Below are 17,975 nucleotides of genomic sequence, written 5' to 3' on the forward strand. Positions count from 1 at the left end.
CGAGCGCACTAACGGATGTGAGAGACATCAACGCTTCCAATTGCACGAACCGACCCGTGGGATTGTAGTAAATAAATAAAATTATGGGTGATCTTTTGATTTGGTGATTAATATGACTAAAGCGCTGAAATCTCCGTTGAAACCGAGAGTGCAAGGGTAATTTTCGCCTAAGCAGCTGTCTTCTTGTTGTGGCGTCGTATCTAAAACCGGTTTCCTCAACGAAATGTAGACTTTTTTTCCCTGCCCCAAACCGTTATATGGCTCAGCGAAGCTGTTTCAGACATTCCTTTATGCCTTCGAGGCACAAACTTTTCCGTTTCTTTCCGAGTGATGCAGTTCTTGTTCTCGGTTGACCTCGAGCCGTTCGGGTGACCGGTGGATCGTACGGCAAACGATGTAACTGCATGCACTAAGCTGCCCGATTGTGCAACAGCGCACGGCGACGGTGGCGACGATGCATCGCGTCAAGATCAATTCCATTTCGTAATCGAAGCCTGAACTCGGACGCCGGCCGTCACGGTCAGCGGTGGGGCGCAAAATCTAACCCTGAGGCGATGTGCCACCGTGCCTTTAAAAATAGATTATCAATCTTTGGAAGCGTATTAGCTAGAGATAAGTAGCGGTGGCATTTATCAGGAGAGGTGATGAGAAAATTTGTTCGCGCGCTTACATGGTGCGAGCATTAAGTCGCCAGACGATCCGGGTGATTAACTTCTCCAGATGCTTTGCCACAGAGAGTTTTCCATCAATCGAATGCTAATTAGAAAAGCGGGAGCTTAATAGAAATTTATGAATAATTCCTTGCATCAACTAAACTTTAAAAAACCCGTAAAACTATCTATTGAAGAACAAAAACAAAAAAATTTAACTACACATAATATCTTATTGTCTTAAATGCAAGGCATTTAAGTCGTGCAATTTTAAAGATTTTTTTTGCTCTCCTTTTGCAGTTTTATTCATTCCTTGATTCGGCGCTCCAAATCCGTCCTTGAAAATTTGAACGCTACGGTTCCAACAAGGGAACTACCGCATGATGAATTTGTATAGTGAAACAAAAACTGCTCAAACTGCACGACACAATAGTATGACCAATTTTGAGAATCACCATTTACAAACTTCATGGTGCGCGTAACAATTGAACGATTATTTACCGTCCACGATTGGTGCTGATGCGGAGAAAAAAAAGTATTACTCGACCAGCGATAATGACGACCGCAGACCGAGTGCTTGCCATGCCATGACGCACTCAGACGCTCAGAACAAAACAGAATTCTTTCTTGCGTTATTTTTTTCGCTCCTTTCTGTATGAGCGCGCAAATTTCGTATTAATCTCGCTATTAGCAACGAGATAGCGAGTAGTGACCTTCCACTGTAAAGGAAGCTTGAGAGAAATGGGAAGGGAGCATCTGGCCACCAGCAACCTACCCCGGATGGTCAACAGATTATTACGAAAGAATCGATAATAAGTACGAGTTTCAGCGCTAGTGAGATGAGTAAGGAAAGATTTAATGTGCCGGGAGCATTACATGATCGGAGCTGCACACTTGAAATCATACACGTGACGTCAATGGCCGACGGGTAGGAATTCAACGTCAGCGACGAACATATGTGGTCATTGCAGTAAGCTCAATGAGCACTGCAGTGCATAGAAAACATTTCCAAACCAAGCGCTGAAAGCGATAGATGCTAACTTACCACGCTTTACTCTTTAAAATGATTCATCTTTTTTCCAGTAGGAGCATCCTCAACAACAAGCTGCGCCACACGTCGCACGCTATCACTAAATAAACATGCCGATGGGCTTAGAACGGACCTAGGAAATGGGGTTATTATGACGCTTTTTCTTCGCGGTTCGGGCAAATCCTCGCTAGGCAGCGTATCGCAACGGTTCACAATTCACTGCAAGATTAGTGCCTTGACATCGTTCACCACTTATTATAGCATTCAAAATGTACATCGTGTGACACTACGGGAAAAAGAATTTTGTGACATTTTTAGGCCAGAATAGTGTGCGCCGATCATTCGATGCGGACCTTTCCTCTGTGGTGATCGACTGCAGACTACCTAACTACTATACAACTATATTGATAAGTCTAGTAAGCAAATAGATGGCCGGCATGACCTTGGTGGTGGGGGCGGCCACACAACTATCTTGGACAGGCAAAATATTGCAGGGAAATCGGTTGAACAGTAGGCCAGTTAGGGCCAAAACAATAAACCAATTTCAAACGAAAATTACTGATCAACTTAGGTGGTCCTAACTATTTGTAACCATCGAAAAAATAACGTTATAGCTTCTTAGAATAAATCAAACTTTTCTTCTTCTTCTTCTTCTTCCTCTTATGCGAGTGTGGATTGTATCCTCCTATGGCCGGTGATGCTTCGCTCTCCCGTTCATATTCAGAGGCTTACCTCACTCTACTTTGCCTTTCGACTTCTAAGAGTCATATCGGCGGCTTATTTTCTCGCTTAATGATCGCTTACGGCTGGTTATCGGTCAGTTGTTTGGCTTTTTTAGAATTCTATCTTGTTCCTTTTTACATATCTTACTATTTCCTTAACATACTTTCCATCTTCATCCTTCCAATGCTTTTCTAGTGCTTCAAAAGATAGTCCTAGGGTTGGGTTATATTTGGAACATTCGAATATCATGTGTCTGGCTGTTTCTGGCACCTTGCAAAGTTCGCAATTTGCCTCGCTAACGATTTTCATTTTTTCTAACCAGTACTTTCCCAGGTCGTGCCCTGATATGATGCGATTCATTTTCCGTATTTCTGAGGCAGATAGGTCTATATTTCGGAGCCATGGCATTATTTCAAAATTATTTTGAAATTTTTCAAATTTCTTGCCCTTCTCTGCGCACATGTCGCGATACCATTGTTTTGTGTCTTCTATCATTTTGGCTTTGGCCATGTTTATCGCGTCCAATCAAACTTTTCGAAATAAAAAAACATGCTCCTTTTCCTGTATGCCATGCTTAATCACCATCTACCAACAATGACGTGCGTGTAATATTGCTACCCCAAAAGCCACACACTCTGAAACGCCAACTGCAGTGTATACGAGCGTTGCGATACGATCGCCCAAAACGTACATACAAAAGCAAAGCCTGCATAGCACATTAACACGAAGGTGGCCCAATTACCCCAATGGTTTGGACTGCTAGCGTGAAAAGGTGTGTAATTTGCCATCGGCTCCACATCCATTTGCCAAACCATCACTCGCACATCCATTTGCTTCCGTACAAACAAACACACGTGCCAAAAAGTGGCCCCATCGGAAGGCAGACACCCTTTGTCCAAAGAGGTATCACACCTATAGCATTTAATACCACCAGCATACCGCTATCGATTGCTCAGGAGTTGTCTTTTACAGCAACAAAAATAAAACGATGTCTAGAAAAAGTTCCTCTAACGTCATTCACTATCACAGGTAAAGCCTTTATCACAGCACTCGAAATGAATTACAAGCGTACCACATTGTTTCATTGTGAAATGTGAGCTGTTTTGAGTGTTTCTTTTTATTCTTGTTCATTAGGAAAACATACAGATAATGGGTGAGTAATAGCCGTGCATTTGACTCATGTACATGTAGAACTATTTTACAATATTGAACTGCATGTGATATGAATAATTTATAAATAGAAAAACAAGACATGCATTGGGACTTTGTTTTTTAAAAGCTTCATTTAGAATATTTTATTAAGACATATGTGAAAGTAATTAAATATTTTAAACTTTTATTTTTCAATTAATCATTACATTTGGTGGTTGATGAAACGCTGTCATTTTCCAAGTATTCCCCAGCCTCAGGTCTATGCTTCAATCTAAATTCTCACACAACATGACTAAAAACTAGGCGTTGCCGTTGTGTTTAGGTAAATTAAATTTTAAGAAAATATGCAAACCAATTAGAAAAAAAATAATTACTTCCACAAATGCTATAACGAAACATTGCTTCCATCAAAACCGAAACAAACTGAACAAATAAACCGTACCAAAACACCGACACCGAATCCTCAACGTGTCGTGTGGCGAGCATAAAACTCCCCCAATACTACCACCACATCCACTAGACCGAACGCACACACCAACAACCCCCGGTGGTCCCGAGGCAAAAAGCCATCAACATCATCAGGTGCCGGTACAACTTTATCGCGGCTTTCAGTGAGCAACGAACTTTCGATCGCGCAACACAGCGTCCACGGGTCTCGCTGGAAGGAGAAAACCGTCAACCGCTGGACTTACCAAGACTACCGCTAAAAGTGTACGAGTGCATCGAGTGCAGCTGCACTGTGAGATCATAAACAGGTATGGAGACCTTGCGAGTGAGAGCCCTTTTTCGGAAACTCGCTCACAGTGACGTAGAATTACCACACGGGAATGGGTGCAGACACAGAAGCGAAAAGGGAAAGTGATTCCAATAGGAAAAACGAAACCGGTGCACTGGGCACGATCGGCTGAAGATCGCTAGCGGGGCTAGATTCGCCAACTGACATGGAGTGAAAGTGATGAGCTGCTTTAGTGTATATGCGAGTTTCTTTTTGTGTTTGTGTACTGTCCAAATGTGTTTTCATCATCTATTTTATTGTTAAACAATTTTTGATGTTCTCTAAAGTGTAACTATTCAGTGGTTCTATGCTCACGTGTCTGTTCAATTTAATTCGTTAATTTGCAGTTTAAGAAGTGGTGGTAGAGTTTACAAAAACACACACACACATCAAAATGAACCCAAGTGGTAAGGGAGCCGGTCCGGAAGGGTTTCAAACGCAGCCATTAAATCAGCCACCATACCCTGCCCAATCTCCACCATACCCCGGCCAAGTGCCGGCAGCTGGCGGAGGATATCCGCATCCCACGGCCAACGTATCCAACTATGCTCATCCGCCACCTCCGCCACCGTACGATGCTAACTCAAACGTGATCCCACCACCACAGAATCCCGGCACAACCTATGTGCAAGGTAAACAGTTTAACCGTACATTCTTGTGGTGACCCAATGCATTAATCCTTGCACTCATTCATGTCTTGCGATGGTGTTTACAGTTGTAACCAGTCCACAGGTGGGACCAGACCCAGCCTCGATGGTGTGTCCCTCCTGTACCAAGCATGTGATCACGCGATTGGACTATGAAACATCTACCAAAACGCACATCGCAGCGGGCCTGCTATGCCTTTTCATGTAAGTAACTTTGACGTTTCGCACGTACATGGGTTTCCGTCTATCGTTGAACAATCTGACAAACAATCTACTCCATGGAATCTGCAGGCACACGCTGCCAAGATAACAAAACCCCAAAGCTTAACTTGATTATTCCAGAAAGATTAATGCCACTAGCTAGCGCGAATGATTATCAAACCGTTTAAAACAATGCTGTGTAGAATATTCTCAAAGTCTTGCTTTTTTTGTGATAATCCAATTAGAAAGGGCCTTCCTATAAACGTTACAATCTACAGCGTCAAGTCGTTGAACTATTCGCTTCTCAACTACGATTAGATGTCTAGAAAAGTTCCGGGTGAAACTGCCAAAACCGGATCTTAAGGGAAAAGAACATTGTTTCAACAAAAGGAAAGAAAAACAACAGGCGCGAACGTGTCACCAACTCGCGACAACGATCGTGACGCTGTTTACAGATGGGTTTATGGCAGACGAGTCGTCTACGTTTACGAACGCCAAATCCGGTTTAGAATGAAGAGCATTAGGCGGTTCTAATAAAGCTTCGATGTTTTAGCATATCGCGAAACTTCTTATGCTAGAACCGTAACGTTTTGAAATTCGAGTATAGAAGTTTTCTAGACACTCGACATATTAGACGATCACAATAGTGGCAGTCTTGAGCTGGAGAACCGGTATGACTGTGTACAGTAAATATTTACCAGAAATATCTACGCTGCAAGAAATGAGTTCATGCATGAGCATGCACTATTGAGTTGGGGCGTTGTTGAACCAAGATAAACATAAAACCCCTCCACTCGAGTGGTAAGATGCGGACACTATTTCCTGTTATCTTGGCACCTTCCACTGCTGCATAGAGCAATCAAAACGACCAGCTCTCGCGCAACCTTTTCTCGGTGGATGGTTTATACACTTTGAGTAGGGAATTGCTTAATTACTCGAAATTCTGCTAGCTGTTTGCTAATTTTTACAGTTTTTACATTACTTGTGAGTATTTTCAACCAGAATTCTAAGCGAATTTCTTATGAAACATTAAAATTTTCGAGAAAACAGGCGTGCATCGTTCGTTTTGAAATGAAATTGCAGCAACCTGCTTTTCTAACTCATGCCAGTGCTAAGTACAAATGCGACTCTTTCGCTATCTTATCTTATTTACAAACCTACTTTTTACCCGTTTTCCCCCGTTTGCTCGTTGGCAGCAGTATGGTACGCTATTAGACGACGACAAAGAAGCTTTAGAGGTCAGTTGAACGGAGACAGATACAATGCTTTCAGTGCCACCAACCATTAGCACGCTGCGGTACAATGTGTTCGATTTGTTTTCTCTGCTTGAACCTGACATCGAAATGATAACGAATTTACTTTTGCACCCACACCCTACATTGCTACCTAAAATGTCATTACCAAGGGACAACAGGTGCACACCGTTGGGAAAGCCTCATTAAACGGAAATGTCCTACCCAATCTCAATCGTTCATATTGCACCATTTGCGATCGTTATTGTATTGTGCCCTGTGAGGTGGTCTGATTGATGGACGTGTTGGTGTGTGATGAATGGTACAGCAAATCGATCGACTGAACGTTGACAGGGCAGACACATTATCTATAAAGCTAAATTAATCCATCCTTCTTGGTGCACATACGGCGTTGTTTGCATTTGCCTAGACATTCACGTTCTTGGGTCCGTAATTAGAGTGAAGCAAATGAATGTTTTATATTTTTGTTAGAATATGAACCAAATAGAGAGCCATGCATTAAAAAACTTAGTCTAATTTTCAAGATTTTTTTTTCGATGATATTGTTGTCTTCTTTTTGACTTAAAGACCCTTCAAAAACAAGGTCACGCCGGCCATCGAATGGCTTACTAGACTTGCTGATAACTACGTACGTAGTTCTCCACGTAAGTCCTCAAACTATTGGGGAACGTTCCGGATAAGATTTGAACACAGGTCTTGCCGTTTGAAGACCGATGTCGTTATCGCCTACACCACCGCGCCGCAATTTTTCCAAACCATTTTGAATTGTACAATATCTCATCAATACTGAAAAAAGAAGTCTGACTAATAGAGGACCAATATCACCCATCGTACAGTATTAGATTGACGGTTTTAGAATCAATATGTTTTTATATTGACAGACTATCTGTCTCAAAGTCATTCCTGGTTAGATGAATATCGACAACGAGTTACGAATCACACTTCCCATGATTAGTACAAACTAATCCAAATCACCGAATGAACTGGAAATCCCAAATGTTCTCAGCATGCTCTATCGGAGAATTTTATCCAACAATTCGGATGTCAAGTGGGCATTATTCTATTATTTTAATATACTCAATATTCCAAAACAAAACTCGATTCAAACATCATTAACAATAACTCATCTTCCCTCTGTGTTTCCCTTTTCTTCCACAGCTGTTGGCCATGCTTCTGGATACCGTACGTGATCGATTCGTGCAAGAACGCTAATCACTACTGCCCGAACTGTGGGGCCTACATCGGAACATACCGTGGTTAGAGCGGTCCGGTCTGTTCCACTATGGTTGCCATGTGTGACACAAACACACCCCGCATTCATCAATCCTCCCGTAGTTGCGCACAACGCTCCCCAGTGCCCATTGGCCTCCAAAAAACTATTATTATTATGATAATCCCTGATACAAAGCTGGCAGCAAACGGTGCCATTGCGCAGAGTATTTGTGATGTAATACCCACCTTCTCCTCCCAGCAGTGTGTGCACACGCAAAAGAAGCCAAGGTGCGTCGCACTGCTGTTTGCGGCGAAGTGGCCGAAGGATGGGTTAACAAAAGCTGAATAAAAAAAAAAAAAAAGAAAGTGCCTGCAACGATAGCATATTTGTAAGAGTAGGTTGGTAGAAAACATAAACAAAACGAGCAAGAGCAAGTGATCGATGGAGTGAGTGCATGCGAGCATAGCTTTTGTCAGGACGACTGTTATTATTTTTATTATTATATATTGAATGCCTGTTGATTTCTTCGTACGTGAAAATTGCATAATAAATGTATTTACATTATCAACTCTTCAAACACGAACCGGGTCGACGAGCAAGTATTGCTTATTGAATTGTTTTTTTTTTAGGTAATGGACCTCTTCATTTGTACCGGTATACATAACATTGTGATGGGATTAAACCTTAACCAGTGAATTCACTTAACGAATTGATCGTAATTTATTAGGGTTTATGATCGAGTTCTAAGGAGTGATTCGGTGGCAGTGGCGTCTGCGTTGCCGGTCTTCTCACGGCAGGATTCGGGTTCAAATCCCATCCAGGCGGGGATTCCTCGTAGAAGGAAAAAGACTTAGCCCAACAAACGCGGTTATCAATAATTGTCCAGTAAACCATTATTAGATGATCTCGGGTATATGACCTTAAGAAGTCATTAAAAAACCAAGAAGAAAACATAATTTCCCATCGATGCTTCTTGATCCTTGATCTGCGATTATCTTTTTATCTATTAAATAAATATCTTATAGAACCTTACAAATGTCAACTAAGGTTTGTGTCTTGGATTGCGCACACTTTGCTTTGAGGTGCATTTACTTTTGGTTTGACTTTGACTTTCTCTTCTTTTTTAAGCCCTTATCGACGCAATGTATTTCCCAACAATGTATGCCATGTATTTATTCCAAAAACCACATGGTTTCAAACAAAGATTGCCATTGGTTTTATGGCTTTCGGGTTGAAGCATGAAGCGATCGGTTTACGATCACCGAAAAAGATCCAAACATTTATTGAAAACCGCTGTCACACAATGTTTCAAACGTAATGTTTGTTTGTTGTATGTCACAAGTAATATGTTTGGAAGAAAAATATGTAAGCGAAAGACGTTCTGTTCTGGCTTCAGAACGATAAGAGTTTAAGTTAGTGTTTGTGAAAGATTTCGTTATTTTTTTCTCTATGAAATGGTACTTACATACATTTATTCATGGTTCAAACATTAATTCTGTTGAAATTGTTCAAATACCTTACAATTTTTGACGTTAAATGTATATTTTATTCAATAACATAACTAATGGTAAGGTGGTTGGTAGTTTAAATTCCAAAAACAATTCACACAAACGGGTTTTATTCTTTTTTTTCCAAATACAATAAACTCTAGCGACCCATCCCTAAGGTATGCACCCTAAGGTATTTCGTATTCCATCGGTACTGTAACTGTCGTCCTGATACTGTTCCCTATCTTATCTACAAAAAAAAAAAACGTGTCGCAATGTCGATTTGGTTTCGCGTCTCGTTTTTTTTTTTCTTTTTCATCTTAGGACTCATTTTCGGTCACAATCTGGTATTCTCAGCACGGTATTTACTGATAAACAATAATTAGCAGAGCGAACACATTCACGCAAAAAAACACAATCACATACACATACACACAAACACTAGCATAAAGATTTGTTGTAAGCTTTCTGTAACGTAACAGTGAATCGATCATCGGTGTCCTTTCGTTTACTTCCGGTACGTGCCAATAAAGGATCCACAGTTTGGACAGTAATGGTTAGCATCCCGGCAGGCCGTTGAACAGTAGGGTACGAACGCACATGGCCAGCACAGAAACAGACACAGCAAACCCGCACACAAATGCGTCTTGGTGGTGGTTTCATACTCTAGCCTCGTTACCACGGTCGCACGACAGGACGGACAGATGATGGTGGTCGGATCCGGACCGACCTGAGGGCTAGTAACGATCACTGTGGTCTCTGATGATCACCAGCGCCGGAACCGGAAAAAAAGAAGAAAATAGCATTTTGGGCATCGATTATCGACAAAGTAATTGCGTACTACAGGATTAGAGCACAACAAGACCGACAGGTCTGTGACCAGATCTGCGCATCCCCCGCCTCTACGATCAGACAGGTTCCACGGCCAGATCCAGGAGTCAGGTAAACTCTTTGAAGCCAACAACGACCCAAAACCCAACCACAATTCCGAATAAAGTAACTGAACAAACATCAACACGACGTCACGTCACCAAGTAGTGTACGGAACTTACGCAACGATGGCGGTTCCTGGGTGTGCAAGCTAGCGGATTTGAACGGATCGGCCGTTGGCGTTTGCTGGTGGGGATAGGCAGCCGGCACGGGACGATTGATCTGATCGTACGGCGGTGGATCTGTCGCGCCCGCCCCATCTGACCCGAACGGTTGTTAGTAATGAGAGTAATCAAAGAACAATGTTCACACCATGCTGCACTCACCCATAATAGTTGTGGAAGTATTCTGCTTTTTTTTCTTCTACTTCTGCGAATCACCCGGTTTGATCTAGGCGTCCGACCAGCTCGTAACGTCAACTTCCCCAAACGAAATCGAACGATAAACTAACGCCCTTGGTACCGTCCGGAGCCACCTGCAGAAATATTGTCGTACTTGTCGACTAAATTATTTACCGGCCGAACACCGACGGACGGTTACGGAGCGGGTGCGGGGTTCGCGAGGGACGCAATAATCACAAGCGATAAGAGCGATAAGATTGCATGTTCGGTCACTTTTTCCCGACTCCGTACAGCATTGAAGCCGGTTAAATATTCAACTGACTGTGTTTGCTGTGCCATTGCTAGGTGTTATGATTCATTGATTTGCAAGTGAAACACGCACCCAAACACAGGCCGGATTTCGTTGGTGTTGAGAGCTTATGTAGGCGAGAAATGTCGTGTGTAGATTAGGCATTCCGTTGCAGACAAAATGTGGCGCTGCAGTGAAACTGTTACAATGACTTCATTCATTCATTTACAACTATTGCATTAGATGTGTGTATTTGTACTTGCTAGCGACCAATATCATTATAGAATTTTTTTTTAAACCACAACTGTATTTACACTTCGATACATTCGGTAATCAAAATAAGCTTTGTAAGGATCGGTGACCCAGTAGCACTAAAGTTAACACAGCAGGACATTCACTAATCTTCGACTCAACATCCATACGCTGATAGCTCTGGCGGTTGCAGTATAATCACATCAGATTTGTTCTAAACTATTTATTTAATGATCAATTGATATGATTTTATGGTTTCATACAGTATATCGTATTTAAAACCTTCCTAAAAATTCAAAATACTTTAACTATTGCTGGCTGAAAATTGCTTGAATCAATCTTACTTTGACTATTGCTAACTATATGCTTTGATTATGTTTACTTGCTTACCTACTTCCTTACTTTATCGTGCGCTACAATCAATTTGTGGACTCGGCCTGCCACAGCAGAGTTCGGAACTACTCACGGTCCCGCCCAGTCGTCCGCCAATCCGTTACCCCGGCCTTGATGGCGGTTGATTCCACGCCATCTTCCCACCTCAATCTGGGCCTACCACGGCTCCTCTGTCCGTGTGGACGGCCTAAAAGCACTTTCTGAGCTGGATCGTCTGGTGTCATGCCATGTCCATAACATGGCCAGCCCATCGGAGCCTGGCGAGCCTAATTCGCTGCATTCGATTGAGGCTAAGAGGGCTTAGCCGCGCTCTAAGGACTAAGAGGGCTTGGATGATCAGGGCGTTCGGGATAATTTTGACAGTTACATTTTTGTTTATAACTCGTGATGGAGTTGGCATAAGGAAAACAAGCAATACGTCATTCAACAGCTAAAAGTGCACGGAACAAGCAGCGAAAACATCTCGTGATAAAAAATGCCAAAAAAGAGTACATTGTGGAAGCGGATCACATGCATCATGATGATCCGCGCCGGACGCGACAACCGCCGACACAGTTAACACCCAGAACAACCGGTGGCTGGCTTACTGCCCGGCGGACGTGGCACGGCTGCCACAAACCAAGTTCCCCCAGACGGTGATGGTGTTTTCCTGCGTGTCATCGGAAGGGGACGGCTGAGGCTGAACGCGGCCGGGTACATTTCCATGCTGGACACCATCGTAAAGCCTTGGATCACGAGAGTGGCCAACGGCAGACCGTACGTGTTCCAACAGGATTCCGCTCCGTGCCATACAGCCTCCAAAACGATAAAGTGGTTGGCGGCCAATTTCAACGCCTTCACCGCGCCGAATGTGTGGCCTCCCAGCTCCCCGGATCTTAATCCAATGGATTATTTCGTGTGGGGCGCGGTGGAACGGGACACCAACAGAACCTCCAGCAACACCAAGGCCGAGCCGATGGCGAAAATCAGGTCCGTTTTCGCGGCCCTACCCCGCGAAACTGTCGCCAGGGCTTGTTCCCGGTTCCGGAGACGGGTGGAGGCCGTAATAGAAGCCGAGGGCGGATATTTTGAATAAAATGAATAAAATACATGGTAAGCTACTATTTCTAAAACAAAAAAAAATTCCCCGATGATTAATTTTGCCATAATTTTTTTTTTCTTTCTCCGTAGGTGACTGTCAAAATTATCCCGAACGCCCTGTATGTTTAGTGTATTGAAAGTGATCATCGTCCATGGACTTTTTGTTTATAAAATAAGCACAAACTTAAAACATGGATCAACAGGAAAATAAATAGGTCAAAATGATGCATCCAGCAATAAAGAACAATTTAACAACATTCATGAACTTAAATTGATTGCTGATATATATATCAAAATATCTGTTTTACTTCAACAAATTATGAAGGTTTACACCAAATATGCGTCCTCCAGTTCTCAGTAGCAGCACATGGTGAATAGAGTTAAGACCTTGAAATCGAAAACAGTTGAGAATATACCTTATAAAACAATCGTCTTGTTTCCAGAACTTGAGAACATGAGTGGGTGTCTACTTTGTGGATTTCCAGACGTGTATAAGATATGCAAATAAATGAGTTCCCCATTCATCGGTTTGATTAGGTGTCACGTCCCTTCCAATGAACTTAGTTAATACGCAGACTCAAATATGCATTTTATCCCTTCTAACAAATATATTTATCAATTAGAAATACATTAACCTTATCTGAAACTAATTGGTCCATGCGTAAACCTTCCGCGCGTGCCATCCAAACGCATCGATTCAAAAACATGATTCATCGGCGGATGGAAAATGACTAATAATAGCTAAACACAGAGCAAATCTTTGCGCGGGAACGATTCATACGCTATTGAACAGAACATCGCAATGGTCGTATTTTGATAGCTCTTATCGCCGCGCTCCGTGAGAACTATCTTATTTAAACGCGATAGATGAATCACCATCCTTTTGAGGCTATATAGCAAAGTGTAAGAGTGTGTTTGTGTGTTTGTTATCACAACATTGGAGTTGTACGTTTCTGTGCTGCTAGTGAAAAGTGTTGGCAGCTAATAAAGCTGAGTTTGTTTATAAAATTTTTGCTTTCCGACACTCCAAATCCTACATTTGGGTAAGGCGCGTTGTTGTTACAAAAATTTGTAATTTTATTTTTCTCAGAAAAAAACGCTTCCGATGGTCATTTGAAACCCACCAATTGCAATTGATCGTGAAGCAAACATACGTTGCACCTCAAGGGAGCTAGCCTAGAAACGTACGATAGTCCATCGCACAATATAACGAACGCTATTTACAGCCAAACGACCTAGTTGACGTAAAGCTACAGACAAGTGAACAACGTTAGCATGAGTAAGTACTGCCAGCGCGAGCTTTATTTAGCGTTCCAAGCGCATCTATTTACCGGTACCATTTGCAACTGTTTACGTTTTCCATCCACCTTCCGCTCCCACGCAGCTACCATCATAGTGACGAACCCACAGGTCGGCCCCGACCCCATGACGATCACTTGTCCATCCTGCCATGCTACGGTACGCACGAAAGTGAAGCACGAATCGACGACGTCGACTCACGCCTGCGCCCTACTGCTGTGGATCGTATGTTGGCCCTGCCTGTGCCTGCCGTACTGCTGCAATTCGTGTCGAGACGCCAACCATTACTGCCCAAGATGCAACACGTTCATCGGCTCGTACAAACATTGAAGGACGTTCGTTGCAGCAGTGCAATGTGGAACCTATTTGTTCTCAGTGTTTGCGATGGAGCCAGCATTATGGAGGCTACGTGCTGCTGCTGCGTGAAATGTGAAAACTATCGAATGCATCGAGCTATTTCTACGTTTTAAGGGTTGACAAGAGGTCAAACTGGCTGCTATTATATGTATTCTTAGGTGTTTGTAATAATCAACACATAGGGGAAAAAGTTTTGTAAGGAAAAGATCACTCAGGATTTTCAAAATACATTTACTATAAGTACTACACAAGTCCATCCAGTTTGTATATTAATTATTTTGATTTTATGAACGAAATTGTTTGATTTTAATTTGGTGTTATTTGCAAAGAACGGGTAGATTGATTCTCTTACAAATAAGTTGCAAAGTAAATGAAATTAGTTAGAAGATACTTCCTGTTCCAAGGTGTGAAAGGGCATTTTGTACAAGGAGGGCGCGGCTTTTCCATAAAAAATGTAGAGCACTGTTTGTACCGAAAATTAACGTTGAAGTTTTCCCTACTCTACATTTATTGACGTCGTTCGGTATTCGTCGTTATATATTAAAACTTTCATTAGTCTTACAACGCCTAAACATCAAACATCTTACTACCTAAAATCTATTCTACTTTTCTTGTGACGAACTGCTATAACCACCCATTTTCTAAAACTCCTAAATCTCGTCATTCGTGAAGGACACCCTTTTCCGTAATGTTTGTGTATTCTGCCTTAAACCTATACGATACGTACCTTAAACGATTTTCCTATATCAACCTATAAACGATTTTCCTATATCAGCTATATATATATAGCTTCCTTCAAAGAAACACTTTTTTGAACGTTTTACCTTAAACTCATATCGACTGTTCTACTACTTTGAATGATAGAGCAGATTTCGGAAATTAATAGCGTGAGCGCTATTGTCTATTGTTAAAAATACTAATTTATAGAGCACTGAAAAGTATCTTGTCTCGGCAAGAATGGACGAATGGCACATGGCTACCATCAGCTGTGAACGGTCGCCGAACGTGTATTTCTATTTACAAAATGGTTCTGTGAAATGCTCGTAAAATTATTCCTGTTAACAGTTTGAAGTATCTAATTTTACCTCACTGTACGTGATTCTTTGTATAGCAATACACACAAAAAGTCACATTGTTAACCATTTTCCACGGCTTGATCTGAAACATTTCAAGCATGTTCACGAAACATTTCAGTAAGAATAGTTGATGGAACAACAAATGAAAATGAAATTTATCGCTATAATAGACCGTATTGTTAACAGTTAATAGTTATTAGAACAGAAAACAAAAGTAATACAACGATATACTAACTTGTAAGTATCCAACGTATTGTGCAGCAGAGTTTGTTGTGTTTATTCAAAAGTATTGTTTAATTTCCTCTGGCTTCTGTATCAATGTTATCATTGTTATCTAGCGATTGTGTTGGACTCATATACTTTAGTATGTGTTATCTCCGTTGTTGTGCGCGATATGTCTTTCTTAAACTATTGAAATCATCATCATCACCAACCGACTAGTCGCAGCTGGAGCTCGGATCTTTGAGAAAGGACTCGACGCAACTGCAATCATTACCAGAGCAAACGCTAAAAGCGCTTTAAAAGCTCTCTCCGGGAACCGGAAAAAGCCAATAGTACCTTTACTCATTTAATTCAGACTAAATACAAACATTTTCATCATATCTTTACAGACGGCTCCGTTAATCTGGACTCAGCCGGCTGTGGGATCCACTCCACCACGGACAACTGCGCCATCAAACTCCCTAACCACACTTCCATCTTCTCCGCCTCGGCAATAGCGATTCAATTAGCCGTCGACTACAGGACTACAGACCGACCGACCGAACGTCATCTTCACCGACAGTGCTAGTGTTCTGGCTGCCTTGGAACACGGCACCTCCAAAGATCCCAACATTCAACTCCTTGACGACATCCCTTCCTCACCCGAAATCGTTTTCTGTTGGATTCCGGGTCATTCCGAAATTCGCGGTAACGAAAAAGCCGATCAATTTGCCAACAATGGTTGACTTTGCCCTAATGAACCACTCAGCATCCTTTCACGCCGAGATGCCATCCGCTTCACCAACACCCTTATCTCCCAACATTGGAACTCCACATGGCACAACCTAGACCTAAGCAACAAACTCCATCCTATCAAGTACAAACCCGCTTCATGGGAAGATACCGAATCCAGTCACATCCGAAGAGTCTTTTCCCGCCTTCGTATAGGTCATACCCGTCTTACACACTCCTACCTCTTAGAAAAAACCAGTCCTCTACTCTGCAACTTCTGTGGCGTTGACATCAACGTCCGCCACATCCTCACCGATTGCCATGGATACACGACACACCGAGCCATCTGCCAAATAGACACCGATTACTGGACAATTCTATCATCCGACAAACTTCATCAGAACCGCCTTATTCGATCCATTATCGTATGTCATAATTTTCGCATTATCGCATGTCAATAGTATTCCATAGTATTTAGAAACACCAGCAATAGTTTTGTATTATTTTTTTACCTCACCTCATACCCCGATACAGCATAGAAGAACGAATACATTGTTAGATTATTATTTCATGATTTATAAAATGTTACACTGGTTTTCAAATGGTCCGGCAACAAAGACCACTTTATCAATGCAAAGTAACTGCTTTCGTTTCATGTTATCAAATCCCATCCGGTCCTCCATTCCTCCATGGCAAATATTGAATGCCCAACAGCATTGTTTACACAGGGTGTTCAGAGAGTTCAAATACACTTTTTTATTCTTGATGGACCCAGGATGCCGGCCGTATCTCGCTCTTGCGTGTGCGGTGTAGATTTTCACGAGTTTTCCTAAAAATCGCAGGTGGAAGTTTTTACAATTTCCTAATAAGGCCCCAAGCCGTCATCGACTCGACACCCTGTGTGACGAGGGCCTGCTGGTCTACATTGGCGCCCTCTGACAATCCTTTGGGACTCCTGACCCGCGAATTTGAATCTGTCCAGCATCTACTTCGTTGCACCCTCCCTTATCCCGCATTAGCAACGATCAGTTCTTACATCGAACCAGTTTCCACGTACTGACGGGAAATGGAAGATATTCTTCATCACCTCGTGAGATGTCAAACGTCCGAATATGGCAACGAGTAGCTCACCTTTTGCAAACTACAGTTCTACATGACATCGTGATGACATCGTGAGAGGTAATTTAACAACAAATCATACCAAGGTCTATTCTGGATTATGTCTATGCTATCTGGTTATCGGTTAACGTAACTTACGATTATGAATAGGTTGTAAAGCGTGCAACGTAAGTTTACTCGACTCGCTGCCAGACGCTTCCTGGACGCTCCGAGGAAGTCTTTCCGCGATTTCAATTGCATGGTCTAAAGGATGACCATGATCATGTTCACATGTTATCCTTGACTTTTTATCCCCCATGGCCACGAATGCAGCTTGCCTCATCCCTTTATAAAGAGCGCGGTTCTCCCTGCATAATACTTAGATTCGCTATCTTATTTCAATTCCGTAGGTTATTTGTTTGACCACCTTGTATCACTTCCCAGTTTCTATTCACAACCTTTCCCTACCACTTCCTAACTTCCTATATTAACATGACGTTGTAGCTTTTTTCGTCAAAAAACAGGAAGTGAGATACATATTTTTCGTGTTTGCTAAATTTTCCCGTAGGTTAAGCTGGCCTTCTAATGGCTTGCTAAATTTCTTGATAACAAGAAGTTGGAGAGTCAATCCTCACTATGGGAGAATGGTCCGAATATGATTGGAACTCCAGCCCTGCCATGTGAAGCATGAGAAAATTCTTTGAAAATGTCATTATTGCGTTTTTTCAACACCATCATCAAACACCACTACCTTGAACTCTTACATTTGGATTTAACTCGGGATTAATCTGAAAAA

General features: G+C 42.1%; 4 protein-coding genes across 4 annotated transcripts in view; 2 read left to right on the plus strand and 2 right to left on the minus strand.

Annotated features, from left to right (window-relative positions):
• The window catches only part of LOC126565731 (protein brawnin), a 402,985-nt gene that overhangs the window by 124,851 nt on the left and 260,159 nt on the right, over window positions 1-17,975 (minus strand). The gene's annotated exons all lie outside the window — the stretch shown is intronic.
• Window positions 4,709-7,692, plus strand: LOC126565540 (lipopolysaccharide-induced tumor necrosis factor-alpha factor homolog). The gene is made up of 3 exons (XM_050222726.1): window positions 4,709-4,962; window positions 5,046-5,181; window positions 7,590-7,692. Exons 1-3 carry the CDS (start codon window positions 4,725-4,727, stop codon window positions 7,690-7,692), a joined length of 477 nt encoding a protein of 158 aa, XP_050078683.1. The 5' UTR covers window positions 4,709-4,724.
• Window positions 9,546-10,391, minus strand: LOC126560615 (lipopolysaccharide-induced tumor necrosis factor-alpha factor homolog). The gene is made up of 3 exons (XM_050216569.1): window positions 10,388-10,391; window positions 10,184-10,339; window positions 9,546-9,890 (listed from the first exon to the last, which is right to left on the minus strand). Exons 1-3 carry the CDS (start codon window positions 10,389-10,391, stop codon window positions 9,640-9,642), a joined length of 411 nt encoding a protein of 136 aa, XP_050072526.1. The 3' UTR covers window positions 9,546-9,639.
• Window positions 13,604-14,061, plus strand: LOC126565710 (lipopolysaccharide-induced tumor necrosis factor-alpha factor homolog). The gene is made up of 2 exons (XM_050222915.1): window positions 13,604-13,695; window positions 13,801-14,061. Exons 1-2 carry the CDS (start codon window positions 13,692-13,694, stop codon window positions 14,043-14,045), a joined length of 249 nt encoding a protein of 82 aa, XP_050078872.1. The 5' UTR covers window positions 13,604-13,691; the 3' UTR covers window positions 14,046-14,061.

Source organism: Anopheles maculipalpis, chromosome 3RL (genome assembly GCF_943734695.1).
Source record: "Anopheles maculipalpis chromosome 3RL, idAnoMacuDA_375_x, whole genome shotgun sequence".
Taxonomy (NCBI): Eukaryota; Metazoa; Arthropoda; class Insecta; order Diptera; family Culicidae; genus Anopheles; species Anopheles maculipalpis.

What these genes read in the sequence shown, in the direction of transcription:
- LOC126565540 (XM_050222726.1), top strand. Translation starts at nt 4,725, where the DNA reads ATGAACCCAAGTGGTAAGGGAGCCGGTCCGGAAGGGTTTCAAACGCAG. An exon ending in CGGCACAACCTATGTGCAAG is followed by an intron (nt 4,963 to 5,045) that starts GTAAACAGTTTA and finishes TGGTGTTTACAG; the next exon opens with TTGTAACCAGTCCACAGGTG. An exon ending in GGCCTGCTATGCCTTTTCAT is followed by an intron (nt 5,182 to 7,589) that starts GTAAGTAACTTT and finishes TTTCTTCCACAG; the next exon opens with CTGTTGGCCATGCTTCTGGA.
- LOC126560615 (XM_050216569.1), bottom strand. An exon ending in CCAGGAACCGCCATCGTTGC is followed by an intron (nt 9,891 to 10,183) that starts GTAAGTTCCGTA and finishes GGTGATCATCAG; the next exon opens with AGACCACAGTGATCGTTACT.